The sequence below is a fragment of the Podarcis liolepis genome (assembly GCF_965112155.1).
Source record: "Podarcis liolepis genome assembly, chromosome: 4".
Taxonomy (NCBI): domain Eukaryota; kingdom Metazoa; phylum Chordata; class Lepidosauria; order Squamata; family Lacertidae; genus Podarcis; species Podarcis liolepis.
The window spans coordinates 82,095,945-82,121,013 of record NC_139558.1 but is presented as its reverse complement, the minus strand read 5'-3'; the positions used below and the strand labels follow the sequence as shown (position 1 = coordinate 82,121,013).

Genomic DNA, 25,069 nt, shown 5'->3' with positions numbered 1-25,069 from the left:
ATAAGTAGAAACAAAATGTCTATATTAGTTGGATTTGGGATACAACATTTCTGGACATATTTTGCTCTCTGTATACACAGGAAAAGGATAGACTGAATGGCTTGTGTCCAACTGACATCAGTACAGTGCCACTTGATAGCAGTAGAGAACAAATTTGCCCAATAGCAGCCTATTATTAAGTGCAGTAATGTCTGTTTTTAAACCAGAAATGTTTGAACTGGAGACAGAAACAGGAAACACGCAGTTGGCACAGTTTCATTCCTTTCAAGACTTGCTTCCAGGCAAGTCAGTCAGTTATTTGTATGTTCCAGTCCTTTTATTTTTTAATCTAATTTTCTTTGTGAAAAGCACTATGTTATTGCTGCATATTCCAAATCAGGGATCATACTGCATGCTACATTGAATACTCTTCCTACGTATATTAGCTGAGCCGTCTCCTGAGATGTTTCTGTGAATTGAAAAGTGCCTATAAAACTTGTGTGATTAGAAAGTTCAGACATATTTGCTGTAAAGTACTGAAGAGAATTTGCAACTTTTGAGGCTAAATGAGTTCTCTGAAATTTAATATCCAGATGTTCTCAGACTTCTTTTTGGAAGTTCCAGCAGTTGTAAACTTCAACTCAGAGCCTTTTGATGAATTGCTCTATTTTGGAGGCTGAGTAATTCTTCAATATATAGATGAGGCAATCGACTTAGAGTTCACAGCAAGATGAGCAGATGTACTAGGCTAGTAGTAGAATTATGCGATGTGAAATGTTTGGCTTTTGAAGTGTACGACTTAGTTTCTGCATGTGAAATTCCTGACACTGGTATTGGGTTTGGCAATGTTCATAGGAAAATGTTATATTTGCTATTCAATATAAAAATACTCAAAGAATTGCATAAGAAAAGAATATCTCTGCAGAAAGCTTCATAAAATAATATAAAATAATATGTACACATATTTTTTTGTATTATTTTGCTGGCATTTGTTAACCAGAGATAATTGGGTACAGAGGCAGATTTTAATTTTATTATATTTAGATCTTTCCCTTAGTTATTGATTGGAAAAATTTAGAGCAGATGGAACAAAAAGTACAAATGTGTCAAAGCAGGCCAGTGGAAGGAGCCTTTCTGTCTGTCCCACTACCTGAGAAGTGACTAGCCAATTGGGAGGGGCACTGTGGATCAGCAATGGAATGAGTCTTTTTCAGGTAAATACAGTAAGACTCATTCCATTATCTTAGCATGATTATTGTTTATTAAATTTATACCCTATCCTTTCTGCTCTCCAGAAAGTACCTGATAGAATACTTGCTATGATGTTTTTTCTATACTAGTTTAATTTCTGATTCTTTTAATATATTTGTTAGTCCAAGCCTTTGGATGGGATCAGATAATAACTGACAGTTATAACTGCAAATGGGCACCAAAAAGTTGGTTACCTCTTGTTTTGTTGTATTTTGTTGTATTTGTTGTATTTGTTGTATTTGTTGTTTATTATCATAGTATTGCCATATATCACAATTGTTCCTATTTAGTTTAGTTTATCATTACCAGCTTTTGAAATTTCAAACACCATAATTAAGCATATAAGTTGTAAGCATGCATCACCAGCGTGCTGTGCTATGAGGATTTTATGAAAGGCCTCTTGAAACTGGAAACCTAGAAAAAAAGGAGTGCACTTGGACATTATAATAGTGATTTGTTTTATTTTGCATTACAGTCTGCCAGTTGCCTTGTTACCAACAGTAACATTAATTGTCATCTAGCCCTTGGGATCAGCAGACCCAGAAATCAAGCACATAATCATGTGAGCTGTGCACATAGCTCTTCGGGCACAAATGAGATGAAGATTTTTTTTAGAAGGCCTTGTGGGGGCTATTTTGCACATCTGAAGTTATATGCACTTGTGGTTGAGTCATTGGAAGTGACTGCTGCAGCTCACCTTGAACCCAAGAGCCCTAAGTCTGAGAATGAGGAAGAGATAAGTGACTGAAGAATGGGATGGGTACCTAGTATTCAGACATTATTTATATGGCTGCTCTTTTTCAGCCTTAGAAAAGTAATATATAAAATATAAAAGTAATATATCTGGATCATAATAAAAAGCTGGCATACCCAGCTTTTAAAGTGTATGGCCCATTATATATAAGAAAAGCTGTATCAAATTTGTTGTCCCTCCTTTGCTTCTTCCCACATAGTTTTTGCAGCACCAAAATGACCTACCCAGGGCGCAAGCTAAGACAGTGTGTATGGAGGGCCAGGGCTGCCCAGATGACAAGACCCGCTCCTTTTTGCTCACCAACCTCACCTATTCCTCTTTTGTTGTTGTTTAGTCATTTAGTCGTGTCCGACTCTTCGTGACCCCATGGACCAGAGCATGCCAGGCACTCCCGCAGTTTAGTCAAACTCATGCTGGTAGCTTCGAGAACACTATCCAACCATCTCGTCCTCTGTCGTCCCCTTCTCCTTGTGCCCTCCATCTTTCCCAACATCAGGATCTTTTCCAGGGAGTCTTCTCTTCTCATGAGGTGGCCAAAGTATTGGAGTCTCAGCTTCAGGATCTGTCCTTCCTCTTTACACCTTGGCAAAACAAAAACAAAACAAAAACTTAGCTCTTGCCATTGCTTGCCTTAGCCACTTGCTTGCACATAGCTCCCTTTCTCTTCTTTCCTTCTCCTTCTAATTTTGTCTTGGCTGCTTGCCCATCCATATCTCCATCCTCCAGATCCCTCCTCCTCACCTTGCCTAGATCACCCTCCTGCTCACATTTCCTGGGTCTTTATCTCTGTCCTTTTGATCCTCCCATCCACCAGCTCAGCAGCTCAGCACACTGTCATTTGCAGTGCCACTTGTCTGTGTAGCCAAACTGCAATGTGACAACATCCTTAAGATTTTACATATTAGAGAGATTTGCATGCCAGTCTAGCCAAATGCTGGCTCAATGAGTTGCTTCCCAAACCAAGTGCATGTGTGGGCCTTTAGCTATGTTCCTTGTGCATCAGGCAGATTTTCTATCTAAGTTTATGTCCAACATACCGTAGGTTTTCAGATTAGAATTGGGGTTCTAAATCAGGAAAGAGAAAGGTTCTGTGCTGAGTTTGGTTCAAGTTTATGTTTAGCTTGATTCTTAGCTCCAAACAAATTCTCTTGTTCATTGCCAGTAGAGATTTACTTTTGATGAGCCAGTGGCTGTGACTGGATTATTGGAGACTTTGCTACAGTTCAGAGTTGCAGTAACTTAAATAGTAATGCTGATTAGGATGTACCACTTTGGATCCCAGGTGAGAGTGAACAAATGACTGAATGTTCCTTTGTACGAAAACATTTACTGCATGTAGAAAACTATATTGGAGGGCAGGGAGAATGCTAGGCTAAAAACCCTTCATTCTGTCATTTAGTATATATGTGGAGGAATCTATTTCTCTATGGAGCACGTGGAAGACTAAAGCAGCACAGCCCAAACAGTTCTGTAAGGACTAGGTCAGATTTTCAGGAGTTACCAGTTTTCCCATATGTGATTACTCACCATTGTGCAGGCCTCAAACCTAGATGCAACACTGCTAGTTCATCCACCCTGAAGTTTTAAAATTATTTTCTTTTTTCAGATTTAGTACTTCATCAAAGGAAAGACTTCAGAAATGGATACAAAAAGGTCACAGTGGCATTCTAGCATGCTGAAGTTGCTGATACTTCTAATATGTTTTGTAAGTAGACAATTTCTTGATGTGTGCTGTGAATTTATGCTCCAGTGGGTTGCACAAGTGGTGGTAGTAGATGACTCCCTACTGAGGGAATCAGAGACAACAGTGTTCAGAAGTAACAAGATGTCCTGGGAGGTTTGCTGTCTTCCAGGTGCATAGATTTACAGTGTGACGGAGTTGTCGTCAAATTTTATAAACCCCACTGACCACAACCCTTCTGATTTGTGTGGGTACGAACAATACTGCCAGACACAGCCTTTGACATATAGCATGGGGTATGAAACTCTGGGCAGGAAGTTGAAGAGCCTTGGGGCAAAGGTGGCTTTTTGAACACTCTTTCCTGATGACATTTGTGGCCTAGGAAGAGAGAGGAAAATACTCAAAGTAAACCACTGGCTGTGCAAGTGGCGTTGTCAGGAAGAGTTTGGCTTCTTGGACTATGATCTCCTCTGTTTTGAGGAAGGACATCTGGCAAGATATGGGTTGCACCTCACAGCGGTTGGCAAGAATATATTTGCTTAAGAGTCTTGCAAACCTGATCAGGAGAACTTTAAACTAAATCCTTATGGGGTGGGAGACAATTTTACAAATAGCAGGGGAACACCTGGTATTGGGTATAATAGCTTCATTGATGCATAGGTAACTGAGGTGGTGGTCCAGAAACTGCTTAAAAGACAAGAAACTACAAGATGGAAGCAGCTGGAGGGATTGACTCATGATTTCAGTTATTCCTATACTAATGCTCACTATATGGGAAACAAGCAAGACAAATTTGAGCTCTTAAAACAGGATGGCAAATATGACCTAATAGGCATTATTGAAATCTGGTGGGAAGAGACTGATGACTGGAATGTAGAAACTGAAGCATATAACCTGTTCAAAAGGAATAGACCAAACAAGAAAGGAGGAGGAGTCTGCTAAAGACAGCCAAGCAAGACTGAAGACTAAAGACTTGGATGCCTTCCTAGAGTAGATTACCAAACATTCAACAAAGAGATACACAGTAGTCATGGGAGACTTAGGCTTCTCTGATATTTGTTGGAACTCAAAACTCCACCAAGAATGTATGATCCAACAAATTCCAACAAATTCCTCCATTGCTTTCTGACAAGTTTATTTCCCAGAAAATGGAAGAAGCAACATGAGGATCATCTATCTTGGACATGGTCCTCACCAACAGGGAGGAACTGATCAACAGTGTGGAAATACTGGGAAGCTTGAGAGGAAGTGTTCATGTCCTCTTGGAATATATTGGAGATATTTTTTCTTAGTAATCAGTGGCAATTGCAGAATAACTGGCCAGAACAAGCATCCCTAATCGTTGGCCATGCTGGTTGGGGCTGTTGTTTAAAACATCTGAAGGTCAACAGGTTGGGAAGGCTCTATAAGATTATTGATAAAATTCAGCTGATTAAGATATTGTGAATTATCCCAAAGCAGTTCATGAATGTGGTGTTGTTACAAGCTTAGTTAAGATTAGCAAACCTCTAGCTCATACTGGCAGAATAACAATACTTAGAAGTCACCACCCACGCTCTTGAATAATAATAATGAAGTAATATTGAAAATTATGTGTATTTGTCTCACAAATGTGTGTAGAACTTAAACACGTAGTTAATTTAAGTACCACTGATTTTAAATGGCAGTTTTGTGTGTAAGGCTGTAATTCTAAATAGATTTCTCTGTGAGCAAGCCTTAGTGAATACAGTGAGTAAGCCTTAGTGAATACAGTGAGACTTATTTCTGACTAAAGACCTATTTTGCACAATTTCAAATACTAAGATGTAGCATATTATTTTTGTTTTAGTGATTTTTAAAGATTTTTGTAATTTTAGTTTACGTAGTTTGTCAATAGAATTTTGATATTTGTATACTTAAAAAAATTAGTTTAAGGATTCCCTAGCTGTGCCTAATAGATCCAACTTGCTTCAGTGAGGAGTGGTGCATTTCTGTTAATAGCTTCTACTTCCAGGAAAACACTTCAAAAATACAAATGTTAACTATATTTTAAGGTACCACAGATACATATCACCAATTTGACTTTGCTTCTAAACCAATTTAATTAGATAGATAAAAGTTAAAACTATTTCAGTTACATGTCTTAATGATAAAATGAATCTAAGCACATATGTTGCATCAGAAATTTGCTTTCAAAGATTTTTCCTACTGGAGATGATTAGGATAAAGCATAGGTTTATCCACCAGTAAAGAGAGCTCCAATACTGTAAGGCTACTGTTTCAACCAGCAAGATTGGAAGCTACTGCCAATGGTCCTCTCACTGACTATAGCCTGCAAAAAGGCCTGAAATGGAGTGTTTCAGGGTGGGGTGCCAGAGGCTCTGGATCCTAAGAAGGGCCACATGCCAAATGTTCAATGGTATTTACCTGATCCTAAATAAGTGCATACAGGACTGCAGCCAGGGAGTGCAATCTCAATACCTTGAAAGCACCAGGAAGGAGGAGCAAAACATGTAGGATTACACCAATAGAAACAGATTAACTGAAGCACTATTAATTAATTTTATATTTTCATTTTTAGACAAACACTGTAATTTGTGAAACTGGAGACTGTAGAGAGCAAGAGTTCAGGGATCATGATGGAAACTGTATGCTATGCAAACAATGTGGACCTGGCATGGAACTGTCTAAGGTATGCATGTATATTCACATTCTCTAAACCATTTTTTCTTTTGATCCTATGTTTCCCAGTTATTGAGATTAACTTGAGTTTTATGTATTGAGTCTCTGAGGGTTGTGAAATGGCACTTAGAAATGACAAGCAAGTGTTTTGTTAAAAATATTTAGATTCCCAGTATTAAGAACTTAAGAACAGTTCTGCTAGGTTAGACCCAAAGGCCCATCTAATCCAGCATTGCTTTCCCATAGAGGCCTACCAGATGTCTATGGGAAGCCCACAAAGATGACACGTGCACAATAGCACCCTCACATTTGTGTTCCACAGCAGTTGGTATTCACAGCAACCAATATTCTGTGATACACTTTGGCAGAGTCATAGTTATGAGGCTATTCATAACTTTTAGGCCATTCCTTTATATACAAAAACATGTGATTAGATTCTTAGCCATATTTGGTTCTGGAGTAAAAATGTTAAAACAGAAGCTTTGTGGTTTCTGCTTTCTTTGAACTGATTTTCTCAGAGCATCCACAAGCTTAAAATTTAGTAGGAGATTTTATTCTTAAAGAACATTACACCCTTTTTTCACTGCTTTTAGTTAAATGAAAAGCTGTGCATCTTATGAGTGTCATAAATAACATTTAATACTGCTACTATGGGCTTTTTGCCACTTGGAGGAGCAGAAAGTATTTTCATGCTATGGAGTGGTTGTATTTGCATGTAAAGCTAAATTATTATTTGTTGTGACTTGCTTGAACATCGGAACCCACTCCAGGCAGCTTGCTGTTAACAACAAACCAATAAGTGAATCCATGGTTTGTTGTTAGCTTACAAATTGTGTCTTTTTAAAACTAAAGTTTAGGGTTGTGGTCAAACCCAGTGGATTTTTCTTAACCATGGTTGGTTTGCCTAATTTGAGCTCAACAACAACAAATCCAAATGTGGATGAATTCTGGTAATAGTCCTTTAGACAAGAAGTTTCCCATAGAAAGCAGTGTACACTGAGAGTTCAGGAGAGTTGAGATATTCTGGTGGTGACTCAGATTAGATTTATTTAGGGTTGTATAACCATCTTTTGTGAAAGCCTCTCCCTTGGTTAACTGCTTCTTTTCATCTTTTATCTTTAGATAGATGGTAAATATTAGCTCTTCAGTTTCTGACACCTTAGAGCAACGTTGCTCATTAAACTCTTACCTGATTTTTGTCCGACAACCTATGATACTTAGATTTCCAGGGGCAGAGTCTTCTCCTCCCATTTGCTTGGGTGGCCAAGTGCCTGTACGTTTGGAAGCAAAACAGGATCACCCAAATATAAAGTCATTACTTCACACCTGCAGGCTATGGTGGAACTCATGGAATGGTGTCTTTCTGCTCTCCCTACTTCTTCAGAATAGATAACTATTGCTGTTTTACCTGCCCTTCCAATTTCTACCTTGTCTAATTTCCAAATCTTTCTACCATTGCATTATCCAGACTCCTGTGGTACACAACTGCCTCCATATTAAAGATCTCCAAAACCACATTTTATTTATACTTGCATGTGAACATGTATCTTACAGTGAATACACATGTAAGATACATGTTCACATGCAAGTATAAATCAAAACATTGGCTGTTCTTGTAACATACCTTCCCTTTCCTGCTGGGGCAGAACAGGAGTTTCATTCAGGCTGCAGCTTTCTCCTTTCTCAGCTGATTTGCTGCTCCTCTCCTCTCCTATGGGCTCAGGTGGAAGCTCACTAGAGAACAGAGATTTGGGGAGGCAGAATGAGGAGGGGGCTGTTGCCTTGGTTCTCACAGGAAAAGACTTCTCATTCTCTGCCCAGCTTCCTTGCTGGAGCTTCTTCTGGGAATATCACATTTGGTCCTTCATATTCTTATCATATCCCCCCCCCCTCCTTCTGCTAGCCCTCTGTGGCCTGGGATATTTTGGTAAGAGAGCAGCAGAAGATTGAGTCAGTGAGGCCGACTGACTTAAAGGTTATGCCTCTACTCCAGTTCTGTCACTCTGTTGGATTAATATATCTGAAAGTCTTGGGGGGGCATGATAGCCCCAAGTAAAATACTCAAATGCTTAGGAATACACAGGGTTTTATGTTTTCTTTTACTTTGTCACATGAAGCACTGATAAGGGGCAGAATGTGGTTGCAGAGAGAAAGGAATGGGGTGGCTCACCCCACCCCTGCGTGGCTTCCTCTACTGCTGTCTCCAGTTGGTAGATGGCATATTCCAGGGTGGACCCTTGTCCCAGCAATGAAATGACTAGACCAAGCCCTGATAGAGAAGCCAGTAAAGTGGGGTAGTGAGAAGAGAGACAGGGCTGTTTGGCTGTTTGGGAGATGGGGGGTGAGGGAAGAAGAGGAAATAAACTTCATGTGTGTTTGTACTATTAACTCATGGCTATGGAATTCACTATACTTCCCCTTGTTCAATGGAGTCACTGTTAGCAGTACACTGTTAGCAATACACAGCTTGTATCTGTTGGTTCAAGAAAATACAGGTAAAAATTCCTGGTTGCCAAGATCTTAAGTTTGGGGCAAGTACTCTTTGATGAGAGAACCCTTAGCAGAGATTTAAAATCACAAAATATGCAACAAAATAAAGCGTGGAAATAAGGACTGTTAGACCTTTAAAATATGCCCTTGTGAGTTCCAAAACATCTCTCTACCCCCAGCATAGGAAAAGACCAGAGGCTTGGTAAGTTAAGAATTGGTTTACTTACAAACTGTCTAAAGGTCAGATTCATGTCCCTCCCACTGTTTTTAGCAGGCTTCATTTTGGGAGTGGTTGATGAAATGTGAGCTCTTGAAGAGCCATCAAGGTGGCAGCCACTGTTTTTGTTTCCTTCCCTTAATACAGTGCCCCTTTTTTATAGTGATATGGAGGTTGGGGGAGGAATGGCAGCCACCAGCCTGACAGAACTTCAAGAGCGCCAGTGAGTGTTTTCTTAAACCCAAAAAATAATGCCCACTTAAAATACATTGCCTTTAATGCCTTGTCAAATATGTCTGTGAAATTTGAGGGGCCATTTGGGTTTAACCCTATTTAAAGCTCATTGCTTGCATCAGTCTGAAGGCTTATAGATAATTTCTAAATAAATTATTTTACTTTGTCCAATTCTCTGTCCATTAAATTAGATACACGTTAGATCATCTTGCTTGCTTTTAACATAGTAATCAGGAAACTGGTCTATTGTATGTGCTATTTAAAACATATCTTCCATATCTTTGGCAAGTCTTTCAAAGGAACTATTTTGAAGCAGTTACTGGATAACATTTTGTCCTTCAAAATTAGCTCTTTCAAACAATATGCTTTGCAACTCTAACTACAGTATGCACATTTCAGAATATGCTTTTTAAAAAGAAACAAATTACTTCATATAAAAATGCTGTGTTTTTAGTTTATCTAGTATTTAAGGGAAGGGTGTGGGAGAAGTGTGTTTCTAAAACTCTTGTTCCTGATATCACCCCTATATACTACCAATTGCCAGAACAATATAAATGCAGATATCCCTTGCAGTTTGTTTATGGAATATATTTGCAGTAATGCCATACTGGTGCTTATTATTATCAAAAAGGGACTACTATGAACATTGTAACCCACTCTTATGACTCTGAATAAAAATTTGATCTTAGTGATTTTTTTTTCAACAACAGGCATAACTTTAACCTCCCTAAAGCCAAATGAGAGAGTCTTTCAGCTGCTTCCTAAAGGCAAAGCTAATCATTTTGTCTAGCAGAGGGCTTTTGTAGAGTTAGCTTTTGCAAGAAAGACACCACTTGGCTGGTTTTGGCAATAGAAAATTACAAGGAGGGAAAGGGTTTCCCAAAGAAATAGGAAAGTGTGGGATACACCTGCACTCCCTTTTTATCTGGTTGACTACATAGCACTTGATGTCATCATGCTTACTGTATGACTCCTAAACATTTGGTACCACACAGTGAAGAAACCAATTCATTTTAAATTTGTACTGAAACAGTAGCTGTAAACTGCCACAAAAATATGCAAGGAAGAGGGTAAGGTAAGGCTTTATCATGAGCACTCTAAAATAGCAACATGGTGGACTCCCACATAAACCTGCCTATGCACGGAGGTTATTTTCAGAAGCCCTCCCCAGCCGTCTAAAATGAGTCACGTGGTGGTGACTGGGGAGAAGGCCTTCTTCATAGTGGCACCTTGATTAAATAATTCACTTCTCAGAGCGCTATAGGTAATGTATCCTCCACATCAGTCAAATACCCTTTTTATTTTCTCAAGAATTTTAACTTAATGGTATATTTTATGTTGCTGTTTTTATTCAGTTTTGCTTTACTATTTTATTAATATCATTGATGCTGTTTTATTGTATTATATCATTTGTGTGAACCACCTTGGAAATATTGAAGGAAGGTGCACACATTCCTTAAATAAAGTAATTTGCACTCCAATTTTGCTAAATAAATTACTATCATATTCTAGCTATTTTAAATACATAGCACCAGCTCCTCACTATGTTCTCAGTGTTGCTAATAAACATTGAAAACATGTTAATATTGGTAGTTAATATTTGGGTTTTAAAAAAAATTGGATCCATGATGCCTTGTTTTTTAGTGAAAAGCAGAGTTTTGTACTTTATTATAAAGATGAAAGATGCATATTTCAAACAGTTGCAAATGGTTATTTACTTACTTAGTTTAGCTACTATCATTTGATATGCTTTTATTTTTCCTGTTTTGGTGTAAGTGTCTAAGAACTTAGAGCTTCTGCATTTTCACAAACCTAGCTTAATTAATAATGGACAGCTCAATAATTCCCATAAGCCTGTAATAATGTAGCTGTGGGAGACCATGGAGTCCTTTATCATTCTAATGCTTAGCCATTTCTCAAATAAAGTAGATGAATAAGTATTGCTTATAGAAGTAAGGGAGATTATTAGTAGTGGAAGACACATTTGAACTTGCTGAAAGGATTGCTTTTGTCTCTAGAAAGTCTTATTCTCGGAAATAATTACACTGAGTCTTTGCTTCATCCTTGCAATCTCCCTTTATTCACGCTTCTAAATTTCTGAATAGTGTGTTCTTGCTTGTTAATCCCTACAGGAATGCGGCTTTGGATATGGGGAGGATGCCCAGTGCATGACATGCAGACCAAACAGATTTAAGGAGGACAGGGGCTTTCAGAAGTGCAAACCATGTTTGGACTGCGCTCTAATAAATCGATTTCAGAAAGCCAATTGTTCTGCTACCAGCAATGCTGTTTGTGGAGACTGCTTGCCAGGGTGAGTTAAGGAATCATAAGGAAACTAGAAATAACTTGTCTGCAGGGTTAGTACAACACACTTCAGATTTAGAAAGCCCTACAATCTGAGACTTGGCTGGCTTTCCCATCATAGACTGATGACTCTACCTTTTTGTTTTGCTGATTATATCTTCAGGACTGATTTCATGTCCTTGATGAATACTTCAGTGCTTCAATGAGAAACATTACGTTATTCCAGCACTATGAAATCCGTTAACCACATGTACAATAACCCCTCAAATTACGTATATTTAGCTTGTGCACATTCAGCTTTACACTTAACAAATAAATAGAGGGTGGGCATCCAGGAAAAAAAGACTTTGGCAATCCCACCTGCCATTGAACCCAATGTGTTTTGACTAGACACTATTTTGGCTTTAGGCACGATCCCTAGAACATAACCCAATGTAAATTGCAGGCTTACTGTATTCCACATGCGTTTCTGGTCATTTTAAAAAAGTTGTAAACATAATATCACTCTGACATGAAAAATTCTAATTTTCATGCTACCGTGCTTAAGCTAGTGCTGAAGAGTTGGTTTATTTCACAGCACAACACATAGAATTTTATCAGAAAGATGGCACTACCTCTAAAAAGATAGAGTTCTCTTTTATTTCAGTGACCACAGTTGTGGAACAAGAGCTTAAAATATTCTCATATATGGTTAAATATAAGACTTGGTCTTATATTTGCATATACACAAAACCATGGTTTAACACTATGTGGATGAGCCTCCATGAGCCCTTAAACAAAGTTTCAAACTCTGTTATTTATTCCTTTCCACTCCTGTTCCATGGCTAGAAGGACTTTTCCCAGGTTTGGTTTCAAAGAATCTCAGTTTAGCATTACTTTAAAAACATTAAATCATATACAGTGGTACCTTGGTTTGCATACGTCTTGGTTTGCATATGTTTTGGATTACAAACACGTCAAACCCGGAAGTGTATGTCCGTTTGCAACCTTTTTTTTGGATTACAACCCTTTTTTTTATTACATACCCAAAAAAATTTGGAGGCCACATTAGCGAAAACACGCCTTGGGTTACAACCTGTTTTGGTTTACAAACGGACCTCCATTTGGTTGTAAACCAAGGTACCACTGTAATGGTTAGTTGCTAAACAAGCAAACTTCAAACCATGAATTTATTAATATGGTTGTTTAACTAACCATTTGCCATGAATCACGGTTCCCAGCTTATACATAACAGTTAGCCAAGATTCTTTGAATCGAAACTTGGTAGAAGTGCTCTTCCCAGCTGCATGGGAGGACAGATGGGAGAGTATGCTAGCCTAGTGCTTCACACGGTCTTATAGAGGCTCATCCACACAACACAGCAAACCATTGTTTATCATTATGTACAGACTGTTGTCGGGTGGGGGGGGGAATGGGCAGAAATTCCATACATAAGCTGTTTGGAATGTTGTACAGGTCCCCACACTCATCAGAACCTTTCTCAAAATGCTGCTCTTTGGTGATGTGATCTTGGAAATTGACTGTTACTACTGTGAAACAAGTGGTGGTGGGGAAATAGCTAAAAGGAAAGCTGGCTTCATTGCTCCCTTCCCCCTCCCATTAAGAACTTTAATATCTGTCCTTGGTATTAATAGACATTGGATTTTATCCTCTAACTTAGTCAGTGATTTACTGCATGATCTCACATTTTTTCAGAGCTGTTCTCTAGGTACACTCTTCCATGTCTATGAAAGATGTCTGTATGTCCTGCTGTTAAAATTTTGTAGACAACATGAGGAATGTGTGATCTGTTCCTCTGTCTTTCAGATTCTATAGAAAAACCAAGCTTGGGGGCTTTCAGGATATGGAATGTGTTCCTTGTGGTGACCCTCCACCTCCTTATGAACCTCACTGTAAGTGCTCCTGACAGTAAAATAGTATGATATTGAATTCAGGTTTGTTTGGGGGTGTTTTTTTTTAACATGTACAGCTGAATTGAATTTGATAATTGAAACTGATATGTTGCCACAAATACCTCGCCTGGAAAAGCAAATGGCATACCACTAAAATAAAACTGCTTGATAATCCTAGCCTTTTAAAAGAGGCTGTCTAGCCTAGGCCCTGCTGATTTCCCAGTGCACTGTCCCAGGTTCTAACATGGGACAAGCACTAGGCAGCCCTTCTCCAGGCAGAACTGGTACTCGAGAGCTTTGTCCCTTGCAGAATGAGGCGCAAGCTTCAGCCACAAATGGATGAATAGTGTACAAGCATGTTAACCAGTAATTGTTTCTCTGAGTGGTTTCCCAGCCCTTGTTCTTGTTGACCTTGGCTCCTCTTCACTTCTGAGCAGAACAATCCCAGATTTGAAGCTGAGCCTGGCTGTGGGGATAATCCTGGAGTTGTTTGTATGCCCTTGCTTCCTTGTGGTTTTAATGGAAGCCTTCTCTTTATGGCAAGAGGAGGAATGAAATGAAGCACTGTGCAGAAGGGCATGGCTAACCAACTGGAACTGTGAATGGCTGTGTCCCACACTAACATTTTGCTATGGGTCACGTGTTATGTTTTAATATTGACATGAATCGACAGTGCCTGTAGTTCTGTTTAATAATGAGTTCTGGTATCAAACTATCTTTCTAGTATTTTGATGCCATTCATGGTGCAGTTTTCTAATTTGTTTTTATTTGTGCGAAGAACAGTATACATAGGTGCAGTATAAATAATAAATAAAATAGTAATGTGTGAATAACATAATGCATTTTTAGTAAGAACATATAATGTTTTGCATAATGCTTCAAATTCATTCAAGTATTAAGCATACATTTGTACACTGCTAATTCTTTATCTCAGTAGATAAAAGTTGCAAATATTAAGGTTATGTGGCTATATAAATTAATCACAATGTGTATGCTTTGGCAAATTTTTGTTTGCTCTTGAATACAAGTTGAGGCTACACTTCCAGAGTTAAAGTCCCATCATATGGTGGGGCATTAATGAGGACTACAGAATGCTGGAAGCAGTTGATTATTACCCAGCTGGCTATAAATTTCAGGGCTAGCTTTCATCTTCACTCTCTCTGTAGACCTCTTTAAAACATGGTTTAAATATTTACTCATGGAAAAGCTGCTTGTGAGTTGTTAAAAGACCATCAGAAAGTTGAAAGGATTTTGTAATGATCAAGTAAGGGGTGTAAAAGGCCAAGAGAATTGTTATCGTTCTTGGGTAAACTTTATAGGGTAAACAAAAAATTCTGTGTCATATGATAATAGCAACTGAAGCCTATGCATAAATTCATTTAAAATAGCAAGTCCAAATATTTGCATTTACTTACAGAGAAATTTGATTGTACAATGGCAGTGCAAGATTTTAAGCAGAAATTAAAACAATACTAAATTAATGTACAGTATATTCAATTATTTCTGTATTGAGGAGAAGAAAAAAACTTTTAATAAAGGTAGGAAAGTGTGCAAAAAAAACCTTACATTAAATTTTACTCAGTTATCTTCTGATGGGTTTTATTATTTATTTAAAACTTTTAAAAATCAGATGGAATTCATTACAACAAATAATAATCAAGCCCTTGTTAAGTCTTGGCTCTCCAAGACTGGTTGCAGAATGTTTAAAAAATAGCAAACATTAAGCTCATTGAGAATGAGAGCTGAACAATTTCACTGGCAGTACCTATTTTACATAGCTTCTTTTAGTCAAGATATGGGCTAATCTTATTTTCACCACCGATTGTCCAAAGCTGTATAAAACGTTTGCTCTTCCACATTTGCGATAATGACACCTGACAATGTGTTACAGGATTAAAATTGGCCACAACTTTATTAAATTCTCAGATGTAGGAAGACCTTGGCTTAGGCATTGGGCGTTTTTCCCTCCCAGTCCCCAGCCAGGGATCTGGGCAACATCAGGGTTATCCAAAGTGTGTGGGGATTGGGCTGACTCTGGAGAACATCTGTCCAAGCAGAAAGCCCGCCCCCCATTTTGCCGCATTGTAGGGGAGAGTACTAACAACCCATTGGCGTTTGGCCAGTGCCTCCCCTCAAAATAACTCCTTTAACGGGGAACCCTGGGATTGCCGCCGCAGGGGGTGGGTGGGTCACTGCTTCATGCCCCCCCCATTGAGAGAAGATAGACAAAAGGATTCCGCCCAAGGCCTACAAACCGCCAAAGTTGTGACAGTTTGCTACGGGGAAGGCGGAACCTGCCAATGCAGGGAAATTCCTTCCCGATCCCTCAATGACGACCATCTAGGACCGCAGCAGCACCTGCATAGCTGTAAGGAAGAAGGTTAAACTGCGAAAGAAGGTATAAACTGAGGGAGGGCAGGGTGGGGGAAGTTCAGCAGCCGACTGAGGACCAACAGATAAGTTACACCCTCTATTGTGAGTGTGGGTAGTCCTAACTCTACCTGGCCAATTCCCTTGGCAACATCCCCCCCCCCCAGCCGGGATTGGCTGATTGATGAGGCTAGGCGGGAACCTCCAGGTATCCACCTTGGGGGGGGGGGCGGTGAAGCCAGCCACCCTGCTGGGGGTCTAGTAGTCTCCGGGGGGGGGAGCTGCGTGTGACCATGCAAAAGCCGTCCCTCAGTTAATGCGGGGAGCCATCATTCTGGATTGCTTCATGTTTCAGTGTCTGAAATAAAAAAGCATTGATTTTCTGCAAGATTTTCTGACTAAACTATAGCAATGTTTTGAACTTTAGGCCAGAAGATGTTTTCCTAACACATGGCTCTTGCCAAAAACAGCAGCTGCATGTCTAGTTTCCTGGCTCCCTGTAACTTCTAGTACAGTTTCCCTGTTTTCACGACATCAAGACATTGTGTGTTTCTCTATTCCATTGCTTTTGACTGCTGGTGATAAAGCCTTTTATCTTCACATAATGTGTTTGCAAGACATACAGTTTCATAATACTATTTTTATATGAAGCAGTGATGTTTATTTTTCCCAGCATTTTGAATTCTGAGGTTGATATGTATCATCTTGTAAACAAATGTTTTGCCAGATATTAAGTATATATAGCGGTCTTAGTGAAGGTAAGCTTGGCATGCAAGAGAGTTTTTAGAAAGTTGAAATAACAATATTAAGCAGTTTAATAGTGTGGTGTTAGCTTCAGATCTTTTGCTTATTAAACTATGAAATAAGAATGTTAAACAAGTGAAATCAGTTTGATAACTTAGTTTAATACAAACATCCTATAAATGAATTTAACTACAGGTTTTCTCTGATTTTATCACATCCTTCTTTGTTACCTTACAGTGATTATATCTTTTATAAATGAAGGTCATTTGCAAAAGTATCATAAATACAATCAGTTGCAACTAAATTGAATTTTAAAAGCATGCCTTGTCATCACTAATAGTTTAATTATACATCATTAGTGTTTAGTTATACGAGGAATAAATGTCACCTCAGATATTGTAATCATATTTGCCCTTTGTGTGATGTTGTAGCTAGGGTTGCCATATTTCAAAAAGTGAAAATATGGACACAAAAGTTGTTGAGCTTTGAGCTCTTTTTGGCAAAGTTGACAACATATCTGTTGCCATTCATCCAGATTTTCCCATTTCTGCCTGGACACTGCTTCCAACTGCAGTAACCCTAGAGTTCTAGTACTAGGACAAGAACCTGGGAGATCAAGTTTCTAATTCCCATTTCACCATATTTCAGTCTAACCTACCTCACAGAAATGTTGTGAGGATAAAATGGGGAGAGGGAGCCTCTACGGCACCTTGGAGGGAAGGTGGAAAATAAATATTGCTTTATATCAGTCTGATTAGAAGAGAGTTTTCACAGCATTTTATGTCGGTTACTCTGCTGTTCTATCACATTCAGGTAGGATTGCATAGGTCTGTATTTAGTAAGATGCCTGGAATGGAGTAGCAGTAGTCTTATATTTGGGCTGCACTGAATTTTGGAAGAGTCATATAAAGGGCCATAGACCTTTTAATCCCAGCTTATAAAATCAATCAATATGGCTCTTATTATGCTTTAAAAAGAGTGGCAAAACTAGAACTGAATTCTGTAGGCTCTCTGCTTGAGGCTCTCTGTTCAGAGGCTCTCTGCTTGACCCAACACTTGCAACACTGATATACACGGTACAGTTTCACTATTCATTGCAGTGTTGCCAAAATTTCTGTACGCTCCTTCCCTAAGGCCTATCCTATGCTAGCCAAAAGCACAGCATGCACCTAGCTGACTTCAACTAGTTTTTCCACAACTTTGCCACTTACTGGGGAGAAACCTTGGGTGGGTGGCAAAACAAGATAATGTAAATAGTGTCATTTGACAAAGGCATATTCTGGAATCGAGGTTTATGGAAATTGCTTCACAAGTTTATAGTTTTGTTTCATTCTGTAATTTTTGTTCACAGTGACTGCAAGTCAGAAATGAAAAGAAAGCTTAGATGTCATGAAATGTAAGCAACATACTGGGTGTGTGGGTGTGTGAAGGACAAATCTTCCAAGTCTCCCCTTGGTTTGGCTCAGAATTTTCCAGGTTTCCCAAAATAAAATTTGATTGCCTTGGAGCAGGTTTGCTTACCTCCACCGGGCCCATGGCTGAGCCATGTGCCTCAAATATTCCCCCTTCCATCTACTTACCTGATGAATTGGCTGAGTGTAGTAGCAGCAAAGGAGAAAAATGTGGCATTTTTTCAAGCCTCTCTTCTCATTTCCCTCAATCACTTGTCATCTAAGTGTCAAAATGCAGTGCACTAGAGGATCATGCTCCATCATGGCTTCCTCATGCTATTAGCCAGATTACAAGGTGATAGTGGGATGGTGTGTGGTGCAAAGTGAAAAGTGTATTTATTTCAAGGGCTTTTAAAAGCTTGTGGAATGGGCTTTTAAATGTTTATTTTTAGAGGGGTTTTTAAAATGTGAAACTGAATAAATAAATTGAACTAGCAATGCTGTGAACTGCGCCATGGGTCCTTCTGCTTACATAGCATGTCCTTTGTCACAGAGCTGTAGACTTTCCATGCTGGCTGTTCATGGATGATGCTCATTTATGTTGCATTTTTCTCCATCTTCCTTTTGGATCCATCTGATTGTACTATGGGGGTTAGGAAGCAGGTTTGTATTTGATTAGAATTCATTTTACTAATTGCAGGTAGTAGAGATTGAGATGTTATCTTTTAGGTGACATTAGTATTCCTTTTTACTTTCTCCTGTGACCTGCCAGTCACTGGTGGCTTTATATTTTTCTCAAGGAAATAAGGCACAATGAATGGCTAGTTTGTTCACTGTACAAACCTCCCTTCCTGCTAGTGTTTTCCTCAAAAGGTCTACAAAAGCCAAAGACGCGGCCTATTGTCTCAGGGCTTAAAAAGGTAAAAGGTATTCTTAGAGACTTCTGCATTAGCATTAATCCTTTTGTATCAAGAGTCGAGAAAGAAAAAAAGCAAAACTAATATTACCAGTAAAGGAAGGGAGGAAAATGAGTAGCTCAATGCATTAAGGAAATAGAGAAACAAGAAGTCAGATGGGCAGGGTACAAATAATAAATTGTTGTTGTTGTACTTAATTGTGCACAATTAATAACAAAAGCAGGAAGCGAATTTTCCGTTTGCTTTTTCATCCCTGTGTTTTGTTATAAGCAGTTTGTAGCTAGTTGCTTTCTCCATATCAGTTGGTACACACTTCAGAAGCTTGTAATGCCTAGATTACAGCTAGTTCATCTGCCTGGCCTCTCAGAGCTATCAGGCAGAAAGAGGTGTGAGAGAGCATTAGGCAGAAATAAAATGTTTGTGTCTGTATAACAAAAACATGTTCAAAACATTGGATGATGTTTTACTCACAGACCCATTGAAATTAATAAGCATGCCTAAATTAGGTTCATTAATTTCACTGGGTATGCTCTGAGTCAAACTAAGTTGAATACTACCCATTCCTACTAGTTTCTTAATTCTATTTTCTTTTTTAAAAATACATCCACGTTGATTTCAGCTGGACACACTTTGAAATAAATGTGCTGCCCAAGTCTTTTTGTCCCCATTATTTCCACCAAACTCCCTTGTTAATAAGTAGCCATGTATGGAGGCTGAAAAACACAAGTCAGTGCTTTTCTTTTGACAACTGAGGTCTTTATTTATCATGCATCATACTGAGTTGCCTCCCCACCCCCACCCCCAAATTTTGTGTCTAGACTGCTCCTTCCCTGGAGCTCAGAAGTCCTCTGAAGCACCTCTAAGACAATCAGCTAACATATTTTTGCCACTCATGCTTTTGGCTTACTGACTTGACTTCTTTACCTCCAGCTTTTCTTAAAATTACCTTTAAAAGTGCTGTCTCAGTATTTTATTCTCTGACTAGGCCTCACCCTCCTGAGGAGACTCCAGATGACTGAAAACAGTGCACCCCAGGGATGTCCCATTGTGTTTATCAAGCAGGTTGCATACTCAGTGTTTTGCAAGTCAGCTCTGTACATGGTTATTCACACTACTTGATGGAGAAAAAAGAAAGGTCGTTTGTATATCAACGCTTTAAAGATAGAATATATTATTCCTGCTCAATCTGTAAAAAATGCCTTTTTCTGATGGATACCGTATTTTTCGCTCTATAGGACGCACTTTTTCCCCTCCAAAAATGAAGGGGAAATGTGTGTGCGTCCTATGGAGCTAATGCAGGCTTTCGCTGAGAGCCCTCCAGGCTTCAGGAAGCTATCCGCAAACCTTAGGAGCGCTCCCCCAGCCCGCAAGCTCTGGGAGCGGCAGCAAGGCTGCGCAACCTTGCCTCCGCTCCCGGACCTGTTCTGGGGGCTGGGGTCGGGGGAAGCTCGTGCTTTCCCCCCCTTTATTTCACCCCCTAAAAACTAGGTATTTTGTGTGGTATTCAAATATCTTACAACGTACATTAAGCTGGCTAATTTCCAGTTTCTTTAGGAATATTTAAACTGAAAACTGAACTCCTCTTGTGTTTGAATAGCTATCCATTGACATATAAATTCAGTTATGTTAGAATTCCTGTTTATCCATATTAATTACTTAGATACATATATGGAGCCCAGAGGATACATATAGGCCACAACAAATACCTGTCTTATTGCTCCTCTCTCATAAAGCACTTACGGCTATTGTGGCCTATCACAGGGTGTGGGGTATGATTTAACCTCTTCCCTCACAGTATGATTAGTGAAATCCTAACCATGTCTACTCAGAAGTAAGTTCTTTTGAATTCAGTGGGGCTTCCTCACAGGTATATGTGTTAGTTTTGCAGCCTAAAGTTGTGAGAATCCAAGGAGTTTCAGTTGTCCAAATTTTTCCCATCCTACCTGTGAGTTTTGTTCTCAGACTTGCTGTCATACATATCATTTTTATTTCTTGTTCTGGTTGTTGAAATGGTGGGGGTACCTTGTTTTGTTTTTATGTGTTGACTTGTCATTTTTATTTTTATTTTTATTACGGATATGGACTTCAAAGGGGGAAGAAGCCTGGGCCTCTTTAGACCTCTGAGGGAGCCTAATTCTGTCTAAAAGGAGGTCTGTGCATGTCTCTGATATCCCAGCTCAACTTTCTCCATTCTGCTGTAAGACCGTAGAGCCACACTATTTCATGGTCAAACTGGAAGGAGATACGGGATGCATACACAGTCCTTCCATTTCCCCTAACAGGCACATCTTCGGGCATATAGCAAGGGTAGAAACATGAGTTTTATGAACTAAAAGGATTATACCAATAGTCTGTAATGTTTTAACTTTATGATGTGGAAAGGGTGAAGAAGGTGTTAATTTGAACTACAGGGATTGAGAATGTCAGTATTTCTCTTAACCAGCCTTCTGCACAAGTTAGTACTAGAAGCAACCTTTCATCTCTTGAGTCAATCCTATAATTAGCATCATTCTTTGCCAGAGGCTGAGTGAGTGTTTGTTTTAGGTATAATATGTCTGCAAGATATTTAACTTAATCATTACTTTTTATTAACAAAGAGCTAGCTGCTCAGTTATCAGATTTAAGTGAACTTGAAATTCCTCAGAGAAAATGGGATAATGATTGACCTATACTGTGTGGATGCTCTTTGCGGTCGGCCTTGTATATTTATCAGTAGGCTGACCCTTAAGGCGACTTACAGTATTCATGCTTTGAATTTAGAAAGCAGTATTGAAGGCTAAGTAGTGACTAATCTGCTAGATGCAGCTCATTGAACAACTAGATTGCATAGATCTTATCTACATCCATTCTGTTGGGTTTGTTCTCTGAATTTACTGTATTGTCCATCTCAGTAAAGGAGCATAATTTTTCAGTGGCATTTCATTTTTGTTTGCATGAGAAGCTAATATCTATCTATTTTATTTTGCTCAGGCTGTACATTTCAAATTGTTTAGTTTCTCAAGTCTTTCCTTCCAGAAGTTGTAGGACAAGGTAAAACCTTACTGGCTTCATGTGCATTGAACAAACGTGGCATCAACCCTTAGGAGCTAGTTTAGCAATGTGTTGTATTCATCTTTAGCTGCTAATATGCTGCCAGGTGTGCAGCAAGTCAGTAGAATCCAAAGTAAACTTTCAGCACTTCACTTGGGAGCATGCAGCAGCTTGTTCTGCCTCAGGAGCCCAGTGCGTTGGCTAGTCCTGGAACAAACACGCAGATCCTTGAAGAAGAACAAGTTTTCTAGGTGCTTTAAGGCAGGTGCAGAAGGCCTCAACTTGGTGTGTGGAGACTAGCAGACAGTGAGAAACATCTAACAGTATGCTGTAAGCAGAGAGGCAACACAGCAGGGAAGTAGCAGTTGTACTAAATTCTATAGGATATTGTGTCTGAGGAGCCAGCAGGATTACACCCAGGGCTCTAATATTTTTGTGTTAAGTTATTCAATATTCATCTGTGTTCATTCTATTTAATCATATAAAATGTTCAGTGCTTTTTGCCCCCTATTTTTAGGGACTCCGATTTAAGAAAATGGGGGGGGGGGGCGCGAGATACTATCTGTGTACAAGACGAGCCCAGATTTTGAACATTATTTTAGAGTAAAAAAAATAGTCTTATACATGGAAAAGTACGGTATATATATATGTGTGTGTGTGTGTGTGTGTGTGTTTTAGGGTTTGCAAACACACAATACATTTTTATTTTCTTATGAACATTATTACAATTCCCTTTATTAATGAAAAACATTTTAAAAATTAATTTAGAAATAAGACTTCTAAACAAACATAGTAGACAGTGGAAAGCATAGCCTGATGTAATAAGCAGTTGGCTGTGTTCCTTGAATGGCTTTGTGTGTAAAGTTATGTATACTGGAAAGCACATGGTCACAAAGGAGTGGAGGGGAAAGAAAGAGAAAATAAGATAAATTAAGGATTTGTGTGTGTTTTATTTCTAATCCAATATATGAATACTGTATTTAAAAAAAAAAGCTGGGGAAATGTCAACAGTTCTGTATATTGGCAACTGCTTATATTATGCAGCTGGGATTACTTAGTATAACCACAAATATTGCTCAGGTTTTTTTGTTTAAAGAACACCCTGCATTTGAGTTTACATCGAGATTGCAAAAACATTATTGACTTACAGAATAAAGAATTTTTACTTGAAATAATCCAAGAAACAGTCTGAAAAATATTTATTACTAATATCATGTATATACAAAGAAAAATAAAATGTTTCCCATCAATAATAAATCTATTTCACTACAGCCACAATTTCACTTAGTTTCATTTTATAATGAAATAACAACTCATATATTTGCTTAAAGAGAAAAGCTTTCCAGTGTTCCATTGGTCATATTTTTTTTCTGTTCCCTTTATGAACCTAAATAAAAAAGTAATATTGAATCATACCACTTTTATTATTGACTCAAATTGATAAACTATTCATAAAAATTATATCTTAAAGTTCCAGAATCAGGCATGGACCACAATACAAAAGAGATAATCTGCAAAGTTATCATCTTTGGGAATAAAAGGGCAAAGAAGAGTATACATCTTGCATGAACATACCGTACTTTTCAATATATAAGATGCCCCCTATTTTGGGGGACTCAAATTTCAGAAAATGTGGAGATGGCACAGAGTTGTTGAGCTGATTACCCAGTGTTGTAGAGCTTTTCTTGGGGGGGGGGGGGATTGCCGAAAATCGCTCACCTGCACACGTCACAAAATCCACCTCACATCTGTCCCCTTGCTGGCAAAAGCTGCCAGTCGCACAACCAGTTGCCGCAGCGTCAGCTAATCAACACCACCCATTGACACAGCAACCAATAACATGCACAATAGCCGCTAACAGCCGCAGCGGCAACCAATCAAACGTCCACCCTATTCACTACCCATGTATAAGATGACCCCAATTTTTTACCTTGATTTTTAAGGAAAATAACATAGTCTTATACACAGAAAAGTATGGTATGTACTCAGGCTATGGGAATACCATGCTCTAAAGGCTCCTCCATGAGTCCCCTTCACTAAAACTGTGCTTTCTTTCCTTTTTTTAATGATACATTTACTAAACATGCATTTGTAATAAACTAAAATAATCATAACTGTCTTCCCAATTATACCCCAGTCTGAACTACTTGTCCCTGTCAGTGTATTTTATCATCCCTTTCGTGCTGGAGTAGCATTGACTTGGATCCACAGTTGCACTTCCACTCACGGAATATTTCTTTCCCTGAGTGGAAGGAGCACCTATTTGATCCAGCTGTCTGTTCGATCCAGTCCAGCACTTTTTTGTTTTTATTTTTTTGCATTGATAAAGCTCACTCCAGTCTACTAACACTAATGAGATCATTCCATTAGTTTCAGGCAACGAAATTATCTTGAGTTCTGGTCCGCTGGTTTGTGGAGGCTGTAAACTTTGTAGTTACAGCTAGAAGTTTATGAAGAAATAAGGAATTGGGAAGTATATGTGTTAAAAACATTTTAAAAGTATGAACAGAGCAAGATGAATGAGGACTCATGAATCATCCCTTTTAACATATCCGAACAATATAAGTGTGGATGGAACCAGGCATGCTCTGTTATTAACCTGAGCCGCCTTTCACATCCCGCAGTTGTCTGGTTACTTCCTTTTCTTGCCTGCCCTTTCCATGTACCCCGGTCATTCCTTCACCCTTATTTTCCCCAAACATATATTTTTATTCTCTTGCTGCCAGGTTGCACAGGGAATGTAGGAGCTCATAATAGAGGTCATCGCATGAAAATGACTCCTCACTTCAATTCAGTACATTTTGTAGGCTTGGCATAGCAGCTTGTTTTTTTACATGTAAGAGTTTTATAGTTATTTTACCATATTTTGGCAGTGCTTGGTCTCCTAACTAGCCATTATGACTACAAAGATCATTTTTCAGGAAATTATAGACTTTCAGTCTTGTCCAGGCATGCTTGTGGGAACAGGCAGATTTTACATGTTTTCAGAAGCTAATACGTTTGGGTTGCTTTCTTCTGATCTTTTGTCTCATGAAATCTTTGTTGTTTTTTGCCTGTGAAGTTGCTGTACTGATGTGGGCTTCTGTAAGCACTGCAATTCATGTCAGTTGCAAGAAATAAGCCTCCTCATGTCTTTTACTGCAATGAGTGAACC

General features: G+C 38.8%; 1 protein-coding gene across 9 annotated transcripts in view; it reads left to right on the top strand.

The window, feature by feature from the left end:
• Window positions 1–25,069, top strand: part of TNFRSF19 (TNF receptor superfamily member 19) — a 56,797-nt gene that overhangs the window by 14,225 nt on the left and 17,503 nt on the right. For all 9 annotated transcript variants that reach the window (XM_083498955.1, XM_083498961.1, XM_083498962.1 and 6 more), the window contains 4 exons: window positions 3,591–3,689; window positions 6,226–6,336; window positions 11,400–11,578; window positions 13,378–13,463. In XM_083498955.1, coding sequence (XP_083355081.1) covers window positions 3,624–3,689; window positions 6,226–6,336; window positions 11,400–11,578; window positions 13,378–13,463 — 442 coding nt within the window. In that variant the 5' untranslated portion in view covers window positions 3,591–3,623. The remainder of the gene's footprint in view (window positions 1–3,590; window positions 3,690–6,225; window positions 6,337–11,399; window positions 11,579–13,377; window positions 13,464–25,069) is intronic.